General features: G+C 40.1%; 2 protein-coding genes and 1 long non-coding RNA gene across 3 annotated transcripts in view; 2 read left to right on the forward strand and 1 right to left on the reverse strand.

The window, feature by feature from the left end:
* HEATR1 (HEAT repeat containing 1) overlaps window positions 1–1,501 on the reverse strand; it is a 36,634-nt gene extending 35,133 nt beyond the window's left edge. Inside the window, exon 1 of the mRNA XM_039707397.1 lies at window positions 4–1,501. The gene's annotated coding sequence lies outside the window, so the exon portion shown is untranslated. The remainder of the gene's footprint in view (window positions 1–3) is intronic.
* LOC120501308 lies at window positions 286–15,322 on the forward strand. The gene is made up of 4 exons (XR_005627257.1): window positions 286–424; window positions 3,956–4,037; window positions 6,889–7,037; window positions 14,303–15,322. It is a non-coding gene; the product is annotated as an uncharacterized LOC120501308 (long non-coding RNA).
* Window positions 15,323–16,848: 1,526 nt separating this feature from the next.
* Window positions 16,849–25,475, forward strand: part of ACTN2 (actinin alpha 2) — a 66,989-nt gene continuing 58,362 nt past the window's right edge. Inside the window, exon 1 of the mRNA XM_039707399.1 lies at window positions 16,849–17,259. Within this exon, the coding sequence (XP_039563333.1) occupies window positions 17,125–17,259 (135 nt within the window). The 5' untranslated portion in view covers window positions 16,849–17,124. The remainder of the gene's footprint in view (window positions 17,260–25,475) is intronic.

Genomic DNA, 25,475 nt, shown 5'->3' on the forward strand with positions numbered 1-25,475 from the left:
GACCTGGCTCCCGCCGCTCCCCGCCGGCCCACGTGGGCTGCGCGCGCCGCTCACCCGGAAGCTCCTGCTCCGGGGCTCGGGAAGTTCCCGCCCCGGCGGCGGGAGAGCGGCCGCGCCCGCCCCGGCTGCGGGAGGCGGCAGCGCGGCCTGGGGGCCGTGGTGCCCTGGCCTGTGTCAGGAATAGCGTGGCCAGAAGGAGCAGGGAAAGGATCCGATCCTGTGTCCAGTTCCGTGCTCTGCAGTGCAAGAAGGACATGGCGGCCCTGGAGCGAATCCAGAGAATGGCTAGAGAGCTGGTGAAGGGTGTGGAGCGCAAGTCCTGTGAGGAGCAGCTGAGGGAGCTGGTGGTGTTTAGCCTGGAGAAATGGAGGTTCAGGGGGACATTGTCCTGCTCCACAACCCCCTGAAGGGAGATGCTGGCCAGGTGGGAGTTGGCCTCTTCGCCAAGAAACAAGTGACAGGACTAGAGGAAATGGCCTGGAGTTGTGCTCGTTTAGATTGGAAATTAAGAAACACTGTTTCATCATAAGGGTGGTCAGGCATTGGAGCTGAAGGGAAGCGATGGAGTCACCATCCCTGGAGGCAGTTGGAATACACGGAGATGTGGGATTTAAGTGTGGGCTTGGCAGTGCAGGGTTAGTGATTGGACACAATTATCTTAGAGGTCTTTTCCAACCCAAATGATTCTATGATTCAGCTGAGTGTGTGCCACATGCCGGCGTGTGGCTGGTGTCCGTGAGGAAAGCCGCTGTTGTGGCCACCGAGGATGGTGTCACCCATCCCGGCCGGTGCCTCGCAGGGCAGTGTCCCTGGGGAGGCATCACGCAGGTGTGGGACAGGCCAGGCTGCCTGCAGTGAGGCAGCAGCCAGGGTAGGAAGGCAGCAGCCATGGAGAGATGGAGACGCCTCAGCGTGGCAGGGCTGCTGCTGGCTGTGTGCTGGGCCCAGCCAGGCAGCAGCTGGGAGTGGGGATCCACCAAACATCTCTTCACAGACAGGAGATGGAACAGCTAGGACAATTAGAGTTGTTCCACCTTAGGATTTTTCCCTGTTTGGAGTGTGTGATATTAGGGAAAGTGTAGGACTCCCATCAGCAGAAGGTATTGAAAACTGCAGTGATGTGTGTGGGCTAAATCCTAGCTCCAGAATCAGAGAACAATGTAGACTGGAAAAGTCTTCTGGTCTTCTAAAAGCCATCTGATTCAGCCCCAGAGCAGGGCCAGCTTAGAGCATTTTGCTCATGGTTTTGCCCAGTTGTGTTTGGAATATCTCCAAAGGTGGAAACTCCATGGCTTCACTGAGCCTCTTATCTGAGATTTGGTTAGCCTCAGATTAAAAATAAATTTCTGATGTTAAAACCTGTGATGTCTCCCATCAGTTTGCATTCAGGGTTGCAGGGTTCTGCACCTGGAAGTTGGTGCACAAAGCCATAAAGGGAATGTGGCTTGTGACAAACCAAGAGAAATCACACAAAAATAAATAAAATTTAAATAAAATAAAATAAATAAAATTTAATTAAATTATTTAAATAAAATTTACAGAAATAAAATTTATCCCAACTGATGTCAGCAGATGGACAAAATGATACCAAAGATAACAATTCCAGGACCAGTTCTCTAAAACTATTTCCATATATTGTTGAGAAGCTTCATAGCTATGACAGAAATAACAGAGTTGTTTTTAAGGCTGCTGTATTTGACAATCATTTAACATGCAGTAGAAATATGAAATGCTGATAAAAGTCTGGGATTGGAGAGATTTATTTAAATGCCTAATTTTATCCATTGTGAGTGTCCCCTGATTTCAACATTTTGTTATTTCTCTCTGATTTTTCTTTGCTTGGGTTAAACCCTTGTAGGTGTGGCAGCAGAGGGAGGAAATGCAGCTGGATGTCCAGCTCTGTGCCTGATGATATTTACCAGTGCCTTGTTAGAGAGTGTGTGTTAACTCTGTGTCACATTCCTTCTGACACAGTATGATCTGGATGTAATGACAGCAATTGCTGAGCTGGTAAGAGCTGCTACCACTGCAGTTATGACAGTGTCAGAGTGTTTGGAGGATATAACTGATTTAACAGGAATTTATATTATTTTTCTGATGGTTCTAACACTTGAGATTCTGATCAGCTAGCAAAGGAACTGTCTGGGAGTGGTGCAAACCAAAAGGCCAGTTTTATTGCTCTTTTTCACATTCCTCGTGGCTCCTGTGCATCCTTTTCATTCATGAAACTTTCATGTGACCTTACTTCTAGCATAACTTAAAACCTCCAGAAATACACATATTTCCATGCCTAAAAATATCAAGCATATTGCAAGGGGAAGAAAGTTGGTTCTAAAACAAGAAAACTAGTTTTGTTTGTTGTGTTTAGCAACAGGGTTCATTATTTAAATGCTCTAGTCAGAAAGATAAACTGGAAGTTGTAAGTGCTGGAACGTGTTCAGGTTCTGGTATTTCCCATGGAGAGCTGCAAGACAAAAGTTTTATACCTCTGTGCTTTCTGTTCCATCCTTGTTTGGTTCCAGAGTAAAGCTGGGATTTCCCTTGGAAGTTAATTGGAGGAACAGAGACATCTTCTAGAGAGAGAAAAATATTTATTCTTGACTTGATTATAAACAAGTGTTTTGTGGAAAAATAATAGCTCAGAAAGTCTATTAGGAAATATGCTTAGTTGGCATTGTAATTAGCTAGTGTTGAAGCTGAGCCTCATGGAGATTTGCTCCATGCTGGGCTCTAAAGAGGAGCTTTTTTGAACTGAAATCCAAACCTGTTTCAAGTAGTCCCTTTATTTTCTCATGACATGGATGGTGTGTGTAGGTGAAATTCTCATAGCCACGCTGCAGCTGGGATCACCTCTGCTGATGGCTGCCGTTAAACTGCAGGCACACAGTTTGTGGTGACTGGGAGTGGGGCTGCAGCCCAGCCTCATCCCCAGTGGGCCACAGCTGTGAGCAGCAGGTGAGCAGCACTGAAGGCAGTGAGACCTGGAGTGCCCAGGGACACTGAGCAACCACCAACGGGAGCAGAGGGCACACAGGTGACAAGAAGGGCAGATGCTTGCAACCTTCTGAGGTGGCTTCATGGTGTTCTGTATGGGCAGCTACTTGAGGCCTTCTGATGTGGTATGATGTTACTCTGGGTGAACACTTCAAGCCTTCTGAAATTGTGTGGTGGCACTCTGTGCCATCTCAACTGTGACATTAAATTGTATTTGAAAGAATATATTGCCTGTTAAAATTCTTAGGGTCTTAGAATATAAATTGTTATATGCTAATTTTTAGTGACCTGTTTCAAGCATTTTGTGTAAATTATTCACTTGTAAACATTGGTATGTTTGAAAAGGTTTGATTGAGAAAGGTAAGTGCTATGAAATTTTAAATGTTCTTTGCTTTTGTAAAACTACCGCTACAAAGTGTGTCATACTTCTAGAGAAAATATAATGGCTGTCTTCATATGCATAGAGGTCTAGTCTTTATATTCTTTTTCTTCCAACTCACCTCATCAGCTGTGCATTGAGCAGAGCTTCGTCTACCTTGGTAAGTAATGCAACCCAGCTGGAAGAGATTTGTAGAACAAAGTGGTGCTGAAGACCCTTCATCACACTATGTGCATTTCAGAGGTTTTGTGCAGGCTAGATCTCGTTTGGTCTGCTCAAACCCCTGTGAGTTGCACTCCTGGAATGCATCTTTCTGGTCTGGCTTCATTTGTAAGCAAGAGGTGGGAGGAATTTCCTATAGAGAGGAAAAAGGAATCTCTTCTGATTTGAAGAATAAGAGTAGTAGTGTTCAGTTGTAATATGTCAGAATGAATGTGAAGGGATTGAGTGCTACCTATGCAATTTACTGTTTACATACCAAATTACAGTGCTTGTATTAAATACTCATAAGCATTCTCAAATTGTTATTAATTTACTAATATGATACTTCTTTTTTTTCTTCTTGCACCACCTGTAATCTAGTGAGCCACCATGATAAACAATTCTGAAGGAGGGAGAAGAAAGCTACCTTCCCTGTATTTCCTGTCACTTGCTACTAATATTGGTATGTTCCCTATGCCATTTCTAATTGGGAATGTGACTGGCATTTAAGATACAATCTGATTGCAGCATAATGAAGTAATATTTAAACCTTTCTAGGATATGCAAAGGTTGACACTTTTTCGGAGTGTATGAAGTTCTTTAATGTTTTAAGCAAAACTAGGTTAACAAATCTGTGGGTTTGTGGCTGCTAACTGAACTGTAAAACAATCTGTGTTTCAGAGTAGTGGCTTGAACACCTTGTTCACCCGAGATAATCTCATCGTCAAGGAATATGTTGTGTTTTGCTGTTGGTTTTAGGAGACATGTTGATGTTTTGTAGTTTGGGAGACATTAGCTCAGAGTAACAATGTCCTTTGTTCTTAATTGATGTACATATCTGCTCCCTATTAAAGTGTTATCATTTATAAGAATACACCTGTGATCTCTGACTTTATACAGTTACTGTGATTATCAGGAAGAGCAGTGGTTTATTGTGTTTTTTAGGCTGCATTGATGTGTTTTTCTCCATTTTCAGTTCTTTCTGTACCCCATGGCAGTGCAGCAGTCACCCTTCACTGGTGGCGTTGTGAAATGATGAGGCAGAAACTTTCTGCAGTGTACATGTTGAGAAGGCCCTGAAGCCATTATTCTCTTGGCTAAGCTTTTGCTGGAAGCAAAGAGATGGGAGGTGTTTTGTCCTATAGCAATGCACAGATCTAAAACAAAGATCCTGAGTTTTACTAACAGGATTTAAGATTTATTTTCCCTGTCTGCTATCTCCCATAAGGGCTTGATCTTTTTTGCTTGCATCAGTGATACTCAGGAGTAGTTCTGAGGTCAGTGAAGCTGTGTGAGTGCACAGCTGGGGTAACTGGAAGCAGGCACAATCAAGTATAACTTACAGAATCATAGCATCTCTGAAGGGTTTGAGTTGGAAGGGGCCTTATAGATCATCTAGTTACAACCTCCCCACCATGGGCAGGGATGCCTTTCACTAAACAAGGTTACTCAGAGCTGCATCCAACCTGGGCCTTTAACACTGTCAGGGTTGAGGCATTTACCACTTTTCAGGGGGACCTGGGTGCCTCATCACCCTCATATTAAAGAATTTCTTCCCAACATGTACTATAAACCTATTTTCCTTCAGTTTGAAGTCATTCCCCATGTCCAGTCACTACAGTTCTTGAAAGAGAGTCCCTCTCCTGCTTCCCTGTATCCTCCCTCAGATACTGGAAAGTTACTGTTACATCTTCACACAACCTTTTTGTTTCCAGGCTGAACAGCTTCAACTCTCAGTATTTATAGAATAGGTGTTCCTGTTATCAACTTCATGGCCCCAGCAGTTCCATGTTCTTATGTTGGGAACATGAGAGCTGGATGCAGCACTCCAAGTGGGGGTCTCACAAGTGCAGAGTAGAGGGGCAGAATCCCCTTCCTTGCCCTGCTGGCCATGCTGCTTTGGATGCAGCCTGGGATTCAGTTGGCTTGTTGTGCTGTGAGCACACACTGCTTGGTCGTGTTGAGTTTTTTGTCAACTGTCACCACTCAGTGGTGGTTGAGGTTACAGAGAGTTGCAGTTCTCACTGCTGGATTAGGTCTGAAGGGAGAATAATTCTTGAGTTGAACTGTGAGGGCTAGAAGAAGTTTCCTTGCTAGGCAGTGCATCCAGCACATCACTGACTTGCTGACCACTGTGGGAGGCAGTGTCATGTTTTCCAGGATTTCCTTGAAAATCTACTGTAGTTTTCCCCCAACCATAAATTCTTGTGTTTAGCTGCATTCCAGATCTAATGATAAATAGAAACCCTTTAGATGGGGTGATGGAAGCTGTTTTGGTGATTTTACTGTATTAAAGGCTTTAAGGATATTGTAACATAGACTAAATGCTTTTGAATCAAAATTGCAGTAAAAGAATCTTTTAAATATCTATTCTACATAAGGAGAAATAAACTCAAAATAAGCAAGCTGGCTTCAGCTAGACACATGCAGAGAAAGCATTGTCTTGAAAAGAGTAGGCAATTGTCATCTTTGTATATCCATTTGTATCTATTTGAGGTAGTCTAGTTTATCCTAGGAGCATCAGGGACAGTAAGGAAGACAAATGGAGAAGGTAAGCAATGGAAGAAAAAAAGCTGGCATTTCAGTGCTGAGCTGCTTGATGAATAGTGACTTTATTGTTTGTGTAAAAAGTCAGCTAGAAAGTTGGATTACAGAGACTGCATAATAGTTGCAATGAAAAGTAGGAAAATGTCTCTCATGATTGCTGTGAATATATAATCCTTTGTCATGCTCTGGTGTTTCTTAGCCTGGGGAGTACAAGACTGGGTGTATAAATTAACTGATGTTATGAAAAGGTGCCTTTCCCAGACAGTCTGCTGAGAGAGTAGGTGTTATAGATCTACTGTGTGGTAGTTGTGAGTCACATTGTTTAATGCACTGGGAGAACTTGGTAATTGGAGTGTAGCAATGTGGCCATTGGGGACTTGGGTGTAATGAACAATAAGGAAAGTGTTGTGTACTAGACATGTCTTATTGTTCATAGCAGGGCTGTAAATAGGAGAAGAGACAATAAACTGAAGGATGGGAAGGAGGAAGGAGTGATCAATAGGGCACGTGCTTAACACACTTTTCTTACTGCAGTGTATAGTCTTGCTATCACCTCCTTCAGTTGCCTGTTAATCAAGCAGCTGACAGGTGTTGGAACAGCAGCAGATCTCATTCACCCATTCCTGACCTGTAGTTGTTCAAACCTCTGTTTGCTTGTCAGCCAGCCACTTTCTGGGTCTTTTAAAAATGTTAAGATGAATCACACCTCTTTCCCTGAAGAAGAAATAGTGTTGTTCCTATCTGGATGCACTAAGTACAAATTTCAGTCTTTTTCAGGCTGGCCACTGAAGTCTGTTCTGTTTTCATTTCTTCATTTGTCTGTCACTGCCAGTCCATGGGTCTTTTCTGTAACTGGTGAACACATGATTTGAACTACAGTGGGCTCACAACTTTATATGACAGTTCCTAAAAACAGGTATGATCCACATTCAGTAGCACAGAAGAAAATATTTATTTGCTGGTTTTGCTGTTCAATTATATTCAGTTACATATTTTGTTAATTCACATTCTAAAGTTGAATTATTTTACATGTATTGTGTGTAGGAATGAGTTGTGTTCATGTAATGTCTTGCACAGTGGCACTGTAAACACTGTGAGAAACAGAACATTTTTTAATGTTTGGGTATGTATATATCCATTAATATATGAGAGATGTTAATGCTGTTATATTTTAAAAGTATTAAAGAGTCAGTGAATTTTCATGATGTTGAGTCACACAGAGTATCTTCAGTCACAAAAATCCCCAATTTTTTTGTGTTTCAGTGTCATTTAAAAAAATGTTTAGTTTTTGTATTTGCTTTCATTGTGGGTTGGAAACTCTTCATGCTTTTACATGTTGTGGGGATTCTTGCAGGGGGGAAAAACCCTGTTATTAGAAGAAATAGTGTGTTAGATCAGGGTATGCATCTGAGTTTTACTAATAATCCTACATCTCCAGATTTACTGATTACTAGAGGCATGGTTTCAGATTTAAAATAGTGACCCTGCTGTCTCTGTGCCTTGCAGCCTTGCAAGAAGTAGTCTTGACAACTGGCAATGTTCTAGATAACTGCTAACAGCTCTTACTGACAGGTGTATGTCAGTGGGTTCTCCTCTGTCTCACTCTGACACTCTGCCTGCACTGTCCATATTGGGGACATAAGGGAGTTCTCTGCAGAGAAACTACTTGAGAGACCCTGTGACATCAGAGGCAATTCCTTGGATACACAGAGATGAGGGTACTATTTCTACATGATGCTATACAGTGTAGGGCCAGGAAGGCAGCCTGGCCTTGAAAATGGAGTGGAGGGGAGTGTGGAGCACTGAGCATTAGGAGTTTCTGGCATTGATGCTGGTACATTTCTTTTAAATAAGCCTGGTGGTAAAACACTTCCTGCTGTGATATTCTCAAGTACTGCATGGGAGAAGTTACACTTCAGAATCTTTCTCACTTTCCATACAGTGTGATCTCTTTGGTCTGTATTACCTGCTGATTCTTAATGGTATGGTGATGTATGTTTTAACTTGCAGAGGGGAAAAAAACCACTTTAAACAACTTTTGACTAATTTAATGAAAAATCTAGTCTGTGTCAATGTAAACACATTTAATGACTTGTGTGAACTGCGGCTCGTTTTAATTTGCAGAGGGGAAAAAAACCATTTTAAACAACTTTTGACTGATTCAATGAAAAGTCTAGTCTGTGTCAATGTAAACACATTTAATGACTCTTGTGTGAACTGCAACAGACAGATCTGAGATGCAAAACGTTTTTATTTCTTGAGCAGAAGCTGTAGGGGTAATGCAACTGCAGGGCTTCATTGGAAGCCTTTAGTGCATTTCTTGACATTGTGTATGAATTGTCTTACAATTCAGAACCCATTTAAAATTATTTGACTGTGCTACAACTAATTAGAAATAAAGTATACGTTATCTTTAAAAAAATCAAGATCTCAATTTAATTGATGGTGGACTGTCCCAGAGTTAAGTTTTCCAAGCTGTTTTGTATGCATCAGAATGCAGATTTTATTTGCATAGTCACATAATTTTTTCTCAGAAATTGTGCTTTGTTCAGTGTACTGCATAAGCAGTGCTCAATACCATTATGGTTTTTCTTCTTTGTTCAGTGAATGTCTGTTGCACTCAGTTGGAGCATGTTCCCAAATATATAATTTATGGTTTTCTGCTCTGGTCATCACAGTATTTGTACTTGTCTTCAAGTATTCCAGATTTATCTGGTATTTGATTTTCACACACTTCCTTATACTTTACAGTATTAGTGTTATTCCTGGTCTATAGAAAGGAAACTGAGGCACATGCTCCAAACTCTATATACTTCCACTTCCCCATACAGTGGATAGTTTTAGGATAATGAATGCTGCTAGTATGGAATTTGTCTTTTCCCTTATGTGTTTTACAGAGTACAGTTAGATACTGCACTTTTCCCCACTGAGTAAGCCTGATGCTTTGAACCTTTAGGCCCAGCAGAATTCTAAATTTTCCTGGTATTTCCATCATGCATTGTTTTAAACGTATGCTTCCACTCCCCCATACAGTGGATAGTTTTGGGATAATGAATGCTGCCAGTATGGAATTTCTTTTCCCATATGTGCTTTACAGAGTACAGTTAGATACTGCACTTTTCCCCACTGAGTAAGCCTGATGTTTTGAACCTTTAGGCCCAGCAGAATTCTAAATTTTCCTGGTATTTCCATCATGCATTGTTTTAAACATTCTTCCTGCAACTGGAAGTGCAGTGACTCCCCTGACTCCCACCACTGGTACTTCCACAGCAAAAAATCAGGCCCTACAAATTTAGGGCCTGAGCAGCCTGATGTTCCATAGATCATCTCTGTGCCAAGGTTACCAATGAAAGTGGTACCAGAGGAATTGCAGAACCATGGGGAACAAATGAGAGTGTCATGGTATTCTAGAAGCACTTTCACGACAAAATCATTTCCCCTAGAGAAGCCTAAGATCTATTTGACTTCATTCATTGGAATTGCAAAATTCTGCTTTCTGCAGAATGTTTTTATCAGGGAAGATGTGTTTAGATTGTATCCACTGAAAAATTAATGTGGGAGCTTGTATAAATGCATGTGGAGCCTTACAGCCTGTAGGGGTAATTTCACCTTTGTTGCTGACTGCACTTCCAGTAACTGTTCATAGGAACTGAGAAGTTACCTAGAACAGCTTGTGGCTTAGAAAAAAACTCCACACATGTTGAATTTGGTTCAGCTGTGAAAATCTGGAAGATTACAGCTATTCCAAATTTAACTAGGGGACACAATAGAGACTAGACTGCCCTTTAGCTAATTTATCGTAAAAATGATCTAGTTTCAAAGTTAAAAAACATTTAAATGCTCTCCTGTCCTCCTTTGCTTATGCTTAACTGAATTCAGGCATGGAGAGAGGTTAACTACTTAAGAAACAGAGGACTTATTCACATTCAGAGTGATTGAAAATAGACAAGAGCCTTCACCATGAGTAGGTTATTGCTGGTAGATCTCAAGAGCAGGCTGATACTGGCAAGTGTGCAAAACTGATACTTATTTCTCCTGACATAAAAATATTTCTGAGATTGGTGAGAGGGATCTTAGCTGGAAGGAAACAATTGTCTTTAGAGTCAGAATTGGAAGATTCAGGCCTTGCTGCTTTTACATCAGACATGGCATGAACATTGCTCATTTTCTCAGTGCTGGTTCTTATTGCAGCTGAGTGTCAGAGTAAGACTTGTTGGACAGCATGGAAGGACAACATTTCTAGAAAATGAAAACTCGTGCTATACATAAAGAACATATCCCTGTTTGGCAATAATTCAGGTTGTGCCTAATACTGCTGTATACAAGGGTGAATTTGCTGCTTTTATTAATCTCTGTATCTCTTCTGTGGAATTAATAATATAGATAGTATTCCTTTTTGCAAACTGGCAATTTGTTCAACCAGGTTGCCTTCTTGACTGTGTAACTTGAGTATCATTGATGTTAGTGATATTACACTGGTGTATCTGGAAAAAGAAATGAGGGCATTGAGACTGCAACTTGTCAAAGGTCAGTCAGTCAATGTGTACAAATGCTGAGTTTAGAACACAGCAGTGCCTGATGTCCTGTGCCCATCATCTCTACCTCATACCTCAGTGATTTCAAACCTGTGTCCCTCAGATATAGTTGTTGTCTGGAAATTAACTTAGCTGATGGTATTTGTTTCTAGATAAATAAAGGCATATTGTCTTTGCACTCCTTGTCTCTCACACATACCTCTCTCATTGTGACCAAAACTATTGCTGAACAATGTGGTGCCATTTCAGATGACAGTCTCAGTTAAATAATTTAAGGGTCACAGGCTGGCCTACAAAGGGATTTTTTTAACTGGTTGTATTAATGAATTACAAATTGTATCATCAGTTGCAGCCGTAGTCACACAGGGTTTGCTTAGTATCTCTGTAGGGTAAAGCTAAGCAAGCATAAAATAGGAACATAGGCAGGATTCTGGGAACACATGATGTGTGAAGGTTTCTTCAAAAGGTTTGTAACAGGCCATGCTATACCCCTAGTCCTGCCTCTTGCATTCTCGTCACTGAACCATTTTTAAAATCCTGGATCTGTCTCACCATTTTTTCCACTATTACGCCAGCCCTATTTGTGGTTTCCCCACCTGTTACTGTGTGTATTGCTCCACAACTTCAGTGTGCCAAGACTGACTGCAGTGTGGTATATAAATTACAATATACTTTCCCCAGTTTTTCCTTTGCCCACTTGTAATCTGTGCAAAGCATTTATCAAAGCTTCTGATATTATTTAGTCCGTGATCTAATCTTTGTGAGTTGCCCTTACCCTGACAGGAACCATTAAATCAGAAAGACACCCTCGAGTGTCTAGCTCAAGGGATAAGAGACTTCAGGTGTCGTGGTTCTTTATGACTAGAAATGCATTAGAATGTGAAGTCTGAGGGCTCTTCTCATTCATGAAAGATACGATCTCGTATACTGTAGCCTGGCAGTGCCATCACTGGGGGGTTTGCCCGGCTATGTTACACCTTTCAGCACTCGCCTTGCAGTTTGTGATTGTTACTGTGTATCACAGTACTGCCTAGTGACTCTGGCACAGACCAGATGTTGATTGATTCCTGCTGCCCTGAGCCCTCTCTGAGAACCAGGGCCATCTGCTGTGCAGGATGCAGGGCTCTAAACATGGCCCTACAAACAGTGGGAACACTGTCTCTGGGGTATAAGGGACCCCAAATCCCTGACATCCTAGAATAATGAGGGGGATGTTTGGGTGCAGCCCACACACAGTCAGAAGAGGCAAACACAGAGTTGAAGGGTGTGTGATAGGTAAAGCACACTACAACCATAATTGTTGTGTAGATTCCTCAGGGCTTTTAGGCAGACAAAGCCTCTGCTCCTGAGAATTCTTTTTTAGGTGGACATTAGGGACCAAAGGAAGCATTGCTGACACTGTTTCAGGGATGGCACAGTGCAGCACAATAAGCTCGTTTCTCTCAATGAGAGTAGTCTAACAAGCTAACACTCAGATTTTTGGGAAAATTTCATCTGAATTGACTTGCTCAAGGTCACATAAGGGCATCTCGAGCTGGCATGGTCGCACAACGTCTCAGCCCCGTGATTTTCCTTCCGCACAAAGGGTTGGCAAAAGCCAGTGGTGTCAGTGCAGTCAGCATTTTCTCCATACCCCTGAAGCCCAAGCTATGCTTTGGTAGTGCTTGTTGGTCCCATAAATGTTTCTTGCTACACTTCATCCATGGCTGAATTCCAGGGACAGAGTAAGTCGTCTCTATATATAGCTGATGAAACACTTTGGGGTCTTCTGACAATGACAGTTGTTACTATGAAACCAGCAAATTAATTTTTTTCTGTTCTTTCTTAATTTTTATTTCCAAACCTGTCATTGGAAACCTGTCATTTATTTCCAAACCTGTCATGTACTTTAAAAAATTATTAGCTACTGTGTAGTTAATGTCACCATGTAGGACTAGCATGGAGATTTTTCAAAGTTTGTGCCTCTTGATGCTAAATGTGGGAGGGCTAAATATGCTCAATGCCCCACAGTGCTTTTCCTTAGCTCAGGCAAAACTGGGTTTTGTTTCCCAGATGTATCTCTCTTTATTTTTTTTAATGTATGTGTTGGTTTCAGAAATATTAAGTTAAAGTTTATTCAAACTGCCTTTACATAATGAATTTAATTCCTTAGTTTTCTTCTTACAATATATTGTATTTCTTACCTTGAAGAAGGCGGGTTGTATTTATTCTATTGTAAAAATCCAAATGCCAAAACACCTCTAATAAATGATGAATACATTTTATAACACACCTTACCTTTCTGCTTAGCTTTGTTAGGGAAATTTATGCATAATTTTTAGCAGAATTCAATATTTTGGCCCAATCTAAATCATAATTTTCTTAAATAATTTTTTTTTTTGGTTAAGCTTTAAACTAGTGGATATTTGCTACAAATAAAAATATATTTTAAGTACACGTGACAGTTATGGCATGCTTGAAAAGAAAAGGCTTTTTGATCCCTGTTTTAAGATTCTATTAACAGTTTACAAGAAGAATAGTCACTTTGAATTTATTTTCTTTCACTTTTCATTGACTTCATTCTTGAGAAAGCATCCTACTGTTCTTTTTCACAGAGAAACAGGCTGTGACTAGGACAAGATGATTACTTAAAGACTCAATGACTGATTAAGCTCTCATAAGGTTCTTTATCTTCCTTGGCCTTTCTGAGACAGTTTTGGCAGATACGAACTATTGTGTTCCTACACAGAAGTGTTACAGCTGAAAACTAATGGTGACCATTTCCATGTCAGTTGATTGTTTCACAGGCAATTATTTAAGTAGAGAAATCTGGCTCATTTCTTATTCTAGATCTCATTAGGTTCAAATAGAAGAATGATCTGGTGAAACACTTTTGCAGTGGTCAGCATTTTTGAAGTTTTAATAAAAGTTGTCAGTTTATTCTACAATTCTGTGAGAGGAAAGTGTAAGAAACATGTTAAAGGATTGAAAATCTGAGAAACAGTAAAAATGTGAGGGACAAAGTTCTTGAAAGAATGATATGATGGCTTTTGACAAGTAAATGAATGTTAAATATAAACTCTGTGAAAACCTTCAATTTCATTAAGAAGAATGATAGCAATTAATGTCCTTTAGGTAGAAAAGCCCTTTGATTCTCAAGGAGCTTCATCCAAGCATATCAGAAGGCTTTAACTTGGGTGGTACTCACTTGTGTGAACTCAGACCTGCTGCTGCTAGGAAAAATCTGGCCTTTTGGTGCTCCTCATGCATGGGAAGTGATGTCTGTTTGCTACAGTGTTCTCCTGGGTTCAAGGCACCATTCCCCTGGGGGGCCCTTACTAGTGTACATGTGTTAGCATGAACTACAGCTGCACATCTTTTGCCAAATAAAAGACAAAAGTAGTTGACAATTCCTGATCCCCCTGCCACTTTATTTTTTCCAATCTGTTTGGCAGTCATGAATATTCTTTTGTCTTGCCTCATTGTAAACAACTTGTGTCATTTGTGCCTTAAATATACTTGCTGACTCTCAGGTACCTTGCTATATCAGCTTAACTATTCATGTAGTTCATTGTGTTTCTTTCTTTTTCCCTCTTTGAGCCTTTTATCCTTTCTTTCCTGCTCAGGTTGCTTATTTCTGTTTTGGTTTTATTTTCTTTCTCTTTAGGCACACATAGTTCATGGCTATGCAACTCTGCCAGCTTTATTTGGGAATAGTCCTGACCTACCTCTGATGTGGGAAGAAGCTTGGTGAAGCAAACTGCTTTATTCATAATACTGTGCTAGGCACAGCTTTCCTATTCTCCTGTTGAGCAGAAAGAGGCAGCTCCCTTTCCACTTCACATTTGGCTCTCTTTCCACTATGGACCTCCATTCATATCCTTCTCATTACCATCCACACAGTTAGTTTATAAAATTAAATTAAAGTAGTAAACAAAATACCAGATACTCCTCCTAAAGCTCCATCTATAAATATCTCCCCTGCCTACTCATGCTGTCTGATTAAGAGGCAGTAAGCAGTTAGTTAGAGAACCTAAAGCAGGTCAGATTCCATCAAGATGGGCAGGATTTTTTTTTTTAAATGGGGCTACTCCATTTAGCTTTCTAGTTTCATAGGTAAAAAGCCCAATGTTCCCAAAATGCACACTGACAATGCTGAAGCCTCCTATTTTGACATTTTCATAATTAAGGTTTTTCATTCTGAAATATTTTTTGATCCAAAATGGACTAATATAACTTAGCCAAAGTGGATCTTGAAACATGATATGGTTCTGGCTGTTGTGTTATCAAGCAAATATTATACATATGGTACATATCACCTATGTACCAAGTAAACATGGAAAAATGAACAGTACCTTTGCAGCAGTGGCTAGCTGTATTTTGAGAAATTCCAATTATTTTATGAGAAACTTAATAATCTTCTTTAAGAATTCTAGAAAATTTGGGTAAAAGGTCCTTTGATTTCTAGAAATCAAAGAAATCTAGGCATGGGTCTGATTTCAGTCCTAATTCACAGTGTGATTGGATATTCTTTGTCAAAGAAATTTGTCACAGCACCTCAGTCTTTATTCCATGACTGAGGCAGGCACCCTGGCCCATATTAGAGGATGAGGACCAGACAAGAAAATGTGTGTTGTAGCTAATACTTCCCTGTATGAAGCCATCACAGCATCACAATTTATGTGTGTGCTTCTAGGACTCTGACTTCTTCCTGCATTTCCTTTAGAAACTTCTCCTGTGCTTGATGCAGCAAATAAGAAGAAATGGTTTTAGTGACTTTGAAGGCTTGAGTTATCATTTAGGTGATTGCAGTTAGACTTCTATTGAATACCAAACGTGAGTATCAAGCTATAAAAATAAACCACACAAGTTACACCAGCATACATATAATGTATACACATGTGAATTATGTTGTTTTGTAGTTGCTATTTGATCTTGTCTCAGAGTATCCTAAGAGAATGCTCATTTGTGTTTGAGCAAAAAAGGCTAAGCATAGCATTTGCTTTGGTATGTAGATAGAAGTGTAGCAACCTTGGGAGTATTTGCAGTGAGCAGGTGAAAAGCATGTGGTTCTGTCTGGCTGCTTAGATTTGGAATTTCATTTTTAGACTCTTTATCTCACAGTATGTACATCAGTCTCCAGAAGTTCAGCTTGCTGTTGTTGCATGATTTGTTGCAATCTTCATCTGAATTCTAATTTGCAGCCTTAGTTCTTAATTTGTGAAGTTTTTTTGAGTTGAGTAGGTATTTTCTGTGAGTGTGTGTATTTTTCTATATTGCTTGGAGTTAAGGCATAGAAGGTGAATTGGAAGAAAACATAGAGTTTTAGCTAGCAATATTAAATTGAGGGCATATACTATCTAGGTGTAAATTATCCTGGTTATTCATTCACCATTGGTCTGGAGACCTACTGAGCCTTTAATGAGCACAGTTTTCCCTTACACCTGATTTTGTAACTTACGGCTTCCAAAAGCTCAGCTTTGGTGTGCATTTTAATTTCCTAGGTGAGGTTGGTGTTGCATCCAGTGTGGACACTGCTAGAGAAGATGACCTTGGCTGATGATAGGTGCAGGCATTAATGACAAGCTCCATGAAGAACGTAGCAAACTTGCCAATTCCCAGAAGAAACATCGTTGCCAAAGCAACTGAAATGAGAGGGCACGGGAGATACCGGACGTGCTTGCCGGGATGTTTGATCTCGGCGCTATCCTTTGAGATTTTGCCCTGTGCACGGCACGAGAAAATGGTTCCTGTAAAGTTACTGGTTCCACAGCGCTTCGTCTGTGCTTCTTGGTGCCTGCTTTTGGGTTTACTGAGCGTGGGTTTTGGCAAAAAAAAAAAAAAAAAAAAAAAAAAAAAAAAAAAAAAAGGGGTTCCTTTTTAAAGTTGTTTCCCTGTTGTCTAACTCCAGACATATTTCCACTAGAAAACGTTTCATCACTTGGGTGTCCTTGTGTCCTTGCCGGGCTGGCTCGTGTAATCCTTAACCTGAACGCGCGAAGTGTCTCAAGGCGGGACGCGGGCTCAGAGTGGCGCTGAGCAGCGTCGAGAGCAGATGGCAGTGGCAGCCGGGCCGCGGGGCGCGGGCACTCGTGTCAGTAAGCGCCACACCGAAAGAAGGGCCGGCTGTGTGTCGGGACGGACAGACGGGCGGGCCGGCTGTGTCAGGGCCGTGTGGGGCCGGGGCCGGCCGAGCGCCACGTGACGGGCGGCGGGGATAATAAGCGGCGGCGCGGAGCCGCGCCGGGCTCCTCCGCAGGGTCAGCGGCAGCGCGCAGGGAGGGAAGGTCACCACAGGTCAGCGCCTACCTGGCAGTTTCAGCCTCTCAGCAAGATTAGCCAATATTCGTTTCCTGTCACCTTGCAAAAAGGAAAAAAAAACCCAAAAAAACAAAGAAAGAAGACACTGCCACCTACAACCTCTCAGCAAGTAAACTAAACTTAAATCGTAGTAGAAGCCACAGCAGCTGAAGCTGATCCCCGGGTAGCATGAATAGCATGAATCAGATAGAGACAAACATGCAGTACACCTACAACTACGAAGAGGATGAGTACATGACCCAAGAAGAAGAATGGGACAGGGATCTGCTCCTGGACCCAGCATGGGAGAAACAGCAAAGGAAGGTCTGGAAATAATGTGTATCTGTCTGTGTGCTTCTGTGTGGAATGATGCCCTATCTTACTGCCATGCTGTGTCTGGAGTTGTCGGGGTTGTACAACAAGGGGTTCTAATAAAATATATTTTACATTGTATAAACCGTTTATATAATGTACAGTAGTTATGCCATACTTTTAGTTTAAAGCATTCAACTTTTATTTCTGAAGTGAAACCTATGAAACAGATGAAAATAATTCATGGGAGCCAGGAGTTTAATTTTGTATTGCACTGCAAGTATTCTGTTAGTACCTCTAGATTTATGTCTAAGTATTTTGGTAGCTTTCAACTTCACTTCCTGGAGCTTCCTTTTGGAAAGCAGACTCTGAATTGATGTTTGTGCCTGACTGATTTTCAAAAAGAGTAAATTGCAATTATAGGCAGAGATGAACAAGATGGTTCAAAACTAAGTGTGCAGAAAAGTTTGCAATATTTCTGAAAGCAGACTGAGAAGTCACTTTTGAAATTGTGATCTTGCAAGTCAGGTTTTATTAGAATTTATTATTTATCTCCATTCTCACTGACTGACCTGACGAGGAAAGTATTGCCTAGAAATATGTCCAGGCTATATTTGGAAAACTGTATGTCATGATTATGTTCCTATATGCCAGTTCACTGTCTGGGCAAAAAAACCCAACAACAGGTCTGTTAACTCCTTGGAATGCACAGTTTAGAAAAAAATGCTTGTTGCCTCGTAGGTGTAGGAAAACTATTGTGCCACCAAGTACTGCTCATGTTCTTTTTCTGAACATAGGCAGAAATTATGATTCCAGCCTCAGTCACGTTAATGCTTTGGTACTTTAGTGATATTTGCAATATCTAATTTAATAACATTAAGTTTTAAGTAGCATATGGAAAAGAAAGATGAAATAATGCAAAGGATTTATTGCTTCCTAATTTAAAAGGTGATGTTGAAGTCACAGCTGACAGATCTGGGATTAAAAGGTTATCTGCTGGTTACAAGAATGAAAAAAAGGGAGGGAGTGAGAGACAGTGCTCTGGACAATAAGGCTGAATATGCATTTTGCATAGATGAGCAGCTTAAGTAGAAGGTGCCAATTTAGATCTAATGACAGTCTGTCTCACTGTTACAACTTCTATAAAAGTGTAATTATTAAAGTCAGAGCTGTTCCAGTAGTTGAACCAGTGAGTTTGCTTTTCCCTTAAAATTTGTAGAAGCAATGTTTTCCTCTCAGATTTAGCTTGTAGCCTCCCTCCTTCTGTGATTTGTAGCTGGTTTTGTTCAATTTCTTACCTTCATACCTGTTCAGATCCCACTGTGTGAGGATAAGGGGAGAAGTTCTCTTCTAAGTGAAGTTCACTTTTCTTGATCTACCAGCTGCTGTAGCTCCTAACGAATAATTAAGTTATACTCATCAACACTGGAGTTTGTTTTAATTTGGCACTCTTCAGATGGTGAACTATACTTTCATGTTTTATAATGAGAATGAAAATTATCTTAGTGCTAAAGTGCTTTAGTGATCTGAAACTGCTCAGCTTTAAGGGGCTGTGTTACATCTGATTAGGATTCAGTTGTCCAGTATTTCAGAGAAGGCTGTTTTCAAAAGAAAATGGGCAGGTTACTAGATGCTAATGCACTCTAATGCAGTTTTCCTTCAATGCAGATAAATATTAAAAAGTAAAGAGTTTGGATTAGGTAGACATTCTTATAATAAGTCTCTTGATTTTTGCATGAAATCAGGGGGCAATTAAACTGCATTGAAAATTTTATGTTTCCATTCCTCTGAACAAGCAGTACTTCAGCAGAAAGTCAGATTTCCACACTGTCAAATTAAAGCAGACCCTGCTTTGCTTCCATACAGCAGAGTGTGTTGTTTTGCTACTTAATGTTGCCAATTCCCAGGGTTTAGTTTTAATATTAAATGTGATACCATATTCAAATAAAATTTACAAGAGGGGATCCTTATTCTTCGTCTTGGAAAGAAATCTGAATTTATTATTACATGAAAAGTAAGTACTCGCATGATAAAGATCCTGGTAAACTTTGTAAAATGTCAAGGCTTCTGTCTTTTCTGTGCTAAGACAGTTGCAGAAAGTGCTTTCTTAGTTTCCTTATTCATTATCAGAAGACTGCAAGTACATGGGCACAGATCCTTGTTCTAACTGGTAATACAATATTCAGAAGTGATCGTGGTGGAGCCCTGGCAGTTGGCAGCATATATTTTCTATTAGACAGTCTTGGAACAAACCAAAAATGAATGCCATTGTTTCTATTGTGGGCTGCCCTCTCCAGACTTGCCATTTCAGTGATATGCCTGGTATGAAATCTGTCAACAGATGCTGGTAACACATGATGACGTCCATAGGATTACAATGGAGGTGATGCCTAATTATAACCATGGTTCGTAGAATATTATGGTCTGCTGTAATCCAGGCTCCTTGGTGGTCGCAGATGTCCAAAAATATATGAAGAACACTGTAGGAAGGAAAGCATAGTTGTAGTTTAGCACTGTCTCTCTGAACGGGAACAACATTTTCAATGACTTAGTTGAGGTAACATTTAGCCCGTGTCAACTCAGGATATCAAGAAAATGCAACAATTTGACCATTTTTGCATTAGATTTGCATTGTTCTTGGCAAAAACTTAAATGTCATTGGGCATTTCAGACAGCAACTTTAAAGAAAAGAAAAATTACATTTTGGATGGACATGCTGTCTACTGTAGAAAATATTTAGAGAACCATGGCCTTTGTGTCTTTTGAATATATAGATGTGTACCATGAGATAGGAGACTAGGAGACTTCTGAAGTCTGCTCCGTGACCCACTACACTTCCACTGCCCATGTGTGCTAAAACAGCAGCTGAAAGATCTATGGAAGTGACCCTTTGTTTCTTCAGTACCACACACACCAAAAAAAAAAAAAAAAAAAAAAAAAGAGTATTGGAAATTAGAAAGCCTGGCCAGAGAGGCTGGGATTATTTTCTTCATTCTGCTCTGTAACCCTAGACAAGGTCAACTCACCTGTGACCTCAGTTTTCTCACTGGTAGAAAGAGGACAGCAGTGATATTTCTGAGAAAGTGGTAGAAGTGGTTTGTTCTGTGGTCTGTGAGACTAGAGATCAGCTGTCTTTTAGTCCCTACTCTGCTGGACTGGACTGGAGTGGAAATTATACTACCTTATAATGGAAGACTTAAAACATAATTTCTCTTTTTTCCCTAATAAATTTATTTCTTAAGTTTTCAAGAAAAGTTCAACAGACTCCACAAACCCTTTCATTTTCCCTACCCTGTATTACAGTAGAACTAAAAGGAGCATAAGCTAAGGGACATTGCATTTCCTTAGGCAACCAAGCACAACAATGCTACTTGAAATGCACACACACATGCAGTGTTTTTGATCTGTCATCACTGCTTGGTGAGCCATGTGTTTAATGTGGCTCTTGCCTATTTCCAACTTTTGCTATAAGTAATTATAAGAGTGAGTGTACTTTTTAAAGCTTTCACATGAAATGTGGTTTGTTAGATTTCCAAGGAAGGTTGTGGAACATGAGTGGTCCCTTTTTCAGGACTATTGTATTGTAAGGCATTAAACTGAGCTCACATATTTAACGTGTGCCTTCTGCAGTCATAAAAACGTCTGACACTATTGCCCTAACACGTGTAAGGAAGGAACTGGGACCATGTTCCTTGCCCTACTGCCATTGTTACAGATGAATGACCTTATTCTGTCTTGCTCTGTAGCCCTGGTACCACTTCTTTGTTAGTGCAGAAGGTTTTTAATGGGGATGTCAATGTAAATGATGACTGTTTGGATGGGGTTTTTATACTGATATAAAATAAGATTATTAAAATATTTATTTACCTTGATATTGCCCTCTTTCTGAATGCAAATCTACTTGATGACACTGAACATTGTGCATGAGTGAGGACTTTGGAAAAGATTCTTAAGGAAAAAAGCTCTGTCTCTTCAGTTTGCAGCAGTGCATATCAGATTACTTTTCCAGTGTGACCTATAAGGATTTATCTGCTTTACCTCCTTTGGCTGGTAACATAACTCCTGTTGTCTTTGCAAGCAAAAACACTCCCAAAAATGTTTGTAAGTCACATGTATGGCAAATTATTTGGCAGGAGCTATCAGAACTATGGATTATGGACAATGTTCTTTTTTTTTTTTTCTTATGTTGCTGCAACTTTATTAAGTTCAGCAGATTTGAGAGGTTCATTGCAGCCTGAAAGAGAAATTGACCTTGTGTTCAGTCTGACTTCAGAGTCTATAAATAGAGTTACAGTCAGTATCCCAGATTTACTCTAAAGTTTGCATGGTCTTCTATGGATGGAATCTAAGTTGCTTTCTTATCAGAAACCTCTTCCTGTAAGAATTCTACTGGTGAGTGAGAAGGCAGATGTAGTGGAAAGAAGTAACTTCATTCTTCACTGGGCAAGAAAAATAAGCAGGGGTGAATGAACGAAACATAAATGTAAGGCGGAAGAGGGTTGTCAGAAGAGGCTGGATGCCACCAACAAAATTAAGTTCTATATAACCACTTCTCATGGATTTATGGGCTCCAGATTGAAGTAGTTGTGGAGAATATAATGATATTTTCAGTGTATAGAGGGCATTTCAGCCTAGGTCTTCCTCTTTTACTGAGATCATCTGGAAATAAAATTGGCTTGGTTTGTTTGTTTGTTTTCAACCATGTAAAATTCTTTCCTTGAATAATGAGCCTTGGGGTTAGGCTTGCATGGCAGACACAGAAACCACCACTAGAGGGTTTTTACTGAGGTGGCACTTTTTACCCACTTGGAATACCAGTGGGATTGTTGAGAAGGCATGGATTCCCCTCTGCAAGTGAGCAACATGAGCAGGGTCTGGACATGAATGTAGGAGGTGTGAGGGAAGCTAAAGGTCCTCTCCTTTCTAAGAGAGTATGAACTTCTCATTACCTGTTCCTAGTACTAGCCTGTTAACAGTTGCATATTTCTTAAAAAGAGAATATTTCTCATGAAGAGTTGGAGTAGCTTTAGAACTACTTTCAGGAGAGCATTGAATATGCCAGGAGGAAAATAATCCAGAGTCAAAAGTATAATGATAATGGAAAAACCACGTGCTACCATAGTATATGCTATTTCATATGCTGAGTCCTACACTGCAGTTCTCTCCCTCCCTTACCTTTCTATGCGGATAATTAGGAATATATAGGTGAATTGGGAGTTCTGTTGGCTGAAATGCAAGATTTTCTATTAGTATTAATAGTTAAAAAGTGCCAAAAATTTCACCTCCTTTAGACATTTTTCCCCCTAGCGTTCAGCAAGTATTTGGCTGTCTTGTATAGAATAGCAATGTCTTGCCAAATGAAATGTGTTACTGTAGATGCAGAATGCACTTTATGAAACATAGGTTTTGGCATTCCAAGGTCAAATGCTCCTCTTTGGGGTGTATCAAGATTTTTTTGGAAACTTGGAAAACACTGGATGCCAAAAGCTCTAGCATTAAGAACACGCAAAGAACATTTCTTGTTTTCTTTTAAATCCTATGTGCATTTTCAGTGGGAGATGGCCTAATAAAAGGTCTGCTGAGAACTTGGTAGTCAATAGACAAACATATTTTTTTTTCCTGCAACAGCATGTCTTGATTTCCCAGCATATATTGAAACTGCCCCAAGTATTAGACAGACCCTGATGCAACAGAAAGCCATGGAGTGACAATTTCTTTTGTCCTATGAAGAGCTGCCATGAGAGCAGAAGAAGTCTTTGTAGAAACAGGGGATGTGTTTATGGCCTGTTCTGTACAATTTGCCTCTTAGAGATTAGTGCTTTTTAAAATAGTAACATGTTAAATTCCTCTTGCTGATGTTACTTGCATGGAATGATGCTTGAGAGGAGCATGCTGAAATGATAGTGGAACGGTCATATTCTGTCTTGGAAGCTGTCAGTAAGGTGTGCAGCCCTGAATACTGTGGTGCTGGTATATAAAAGAAAAATCAAAGAAAACTATCAGGAAATTCACTTCACTAGAAATTATTATGTAGGTACTTTGTTTGAATAGGAAGGTTTTCTTTACCTGTACTAAGTGAGAGAAATCAATGTATGACTCAATATTATGTTTTCTATTTAAACTCAAACGACCCACTCAATGTTGACCCATTCCAGGCTCTGTATGCTTTTTAAGTGTTGTCAAATTGATAATTCCTACAGTCTCAGTTTAGCTGTTAATTTCCATTGACCCTCAAATATCTGCCAGCAACAGATTATGAAAAGAAATTATCAGAACCATTTTATAATGGGAAGCAAAGGCTATCTGCTTTCTTTACTCATAGATGCACACCACAACCTCCCCTGAAATTTGTATAGTAAAATGTCTGTCTGTAGATACGCAGATCCAATTAGTAAGACAATAAGGATTGGAAGAAAGTGTGCATCTAAGTGGGTTTCCATAAGCTGCAACCAATGTGCTTAAGAGCTAGAGAAAAGCTGTGTGTTAAGCAGTGGACTTTGCAATAATCTCTTGTGGGTGGGATGTCTGCATCTTGTCTGAATCTCTCTTTGGGTCACTGGAGAGCTGAAGAGAGAGGCATGGAAGGTGTTTGCTTGGAAGACCTCTGAGGGTTTTCAGCGCTGAGACCACAGTAAAAATGAATCCATGCTTATACAATTTTTAGCCCTGTGCAAACAAAAGCAGGGCTGGAGTAAATTCTGTAAATTAAGGAATATCAGTAAGAAAATATCACGATACCATCATCAATTTCCAAATTAGACTAAAACAGCTTTACAAAATGAATTTTGACTCCTTTTGGCCAATGAGGCCAGGTCAAAATCTTTCATTAAAACCTCTCTGTCCTCTCACAAGACCAAAGATGTCATTATGATGGAAAAATCAGGTGCCAACAAATGCCTCACATGAATTGATCGCTGTTGCATAAATTCTGATCTGTTTAATGACTTTTAATTTAGCTAGTGATTTCTGAATTGCACTGTACAGTTCTACGGATTAATGTCAAAAGGACTGAGCATTAAGATTTTCTTTAGTTGCAAATAGTGATTAATATGTAGATATTAGTAGTATTTTAGAAATTATACTGCAGACCCTGCTTACAGAACAATGCACTGGATTTGCAGCTGGAATACAGGTAGATGTGATGCAGGAAGAAACATGTCAATGAAATAGAATTAGATGGGAAGTTATGCTGCTTTGCTTTGTCCCAAGTCGAAAAATATCCCTCCTGTGTGTTATTTTATGTCCTTACAAATAAATAAATATAAAAGTGCTTACACAGTTGGCAAAGTTGAGTTGGTTTCAATGGCTTTACTGCCAAGCATAACTTCTTCTGAGCCATAATTGTTGGGATAAACAGTGTGTAGCTGATGTGGTATTCCTCCACTGTGAGCACTGAGAAGTTGCTGACTGAGTGAATATCTCCTTTATGGCCATGCATTCTTTACTCTCAGGTGATATCAGAAGAAGAGTGTATTCACACTGAGTACTCAATTTCTTCTTTAAATTGAAAATTTAAAAGAAATTCCATTCCTCGTAGTTTGGAGTAATTTTCACATCTTCAGTGTTTGGGGAACACCATTTCATGAAATGCTGTGATAAGAGTGTGTGATGCTTTTTTTTGGATCACTGGATTTGTTGCTTTGAAATTTACCTCAGGCTGAGAGACTTGATGCATAAATGTTCTCATAATTATACAGGTCCTATACAATGCTCTATTTCTGCATGATAAAATTTGCCTGGTATTTAAATATAGAAGATTCCTCTTTTCACATCGTTTAACAGCAAACACAGTGTTATGCTCATCCTCTGTGCCTGTTTCTGTACAGAACCTGTAGTAGCTCTTCCTGCTGGCAGTACAAGGAACACTTCAGTACAGATCAAGGCAGCGTGGTCTCAGTAATCCTCAAACTGCTGGTGTGAAAGGCTTCCAGGGCAGGTGTTACTGCTCTGCTGGAAGAGACAGAGGGCTTTGAAATGCAATGATCTCCTTTTATGAAAATGTCTCCTACTTGAAATGGTAGCTTGTAGGAATACACTTCATACAGAAGGTGACAGCTGTGATTTTTAGTTTGTTTCTATAATTGGACCTAAAATTTGAGTGTGCACAGAGGGGAGAAAATAAATCCTAAATTTCTGTCCTAAGTGCAAGAAGGGGCACTGCTGCTCCTGTGTCTGGGCCTGGTTTTACCCACTTTTGAGTTGTAAGGACACATTGCTTTGTCCATGTC

The sequence above is a fragment of the Passer montanus genome, unplaced genomic scaffold (genome assembly GCF_014805655.1).
Source record: "Passer montanus isolate IOZ18808 unplaced genomic scaffold, ASM1480565v1 scaffold2, whole genome shotgun sequence".
Classification (NCBI taxonomy): domain Eukaryota; kingdom Metazoa; phylum Chordata; class Aves; order Passeriformes; family Passeridae; genus Passer; species Passer montanus.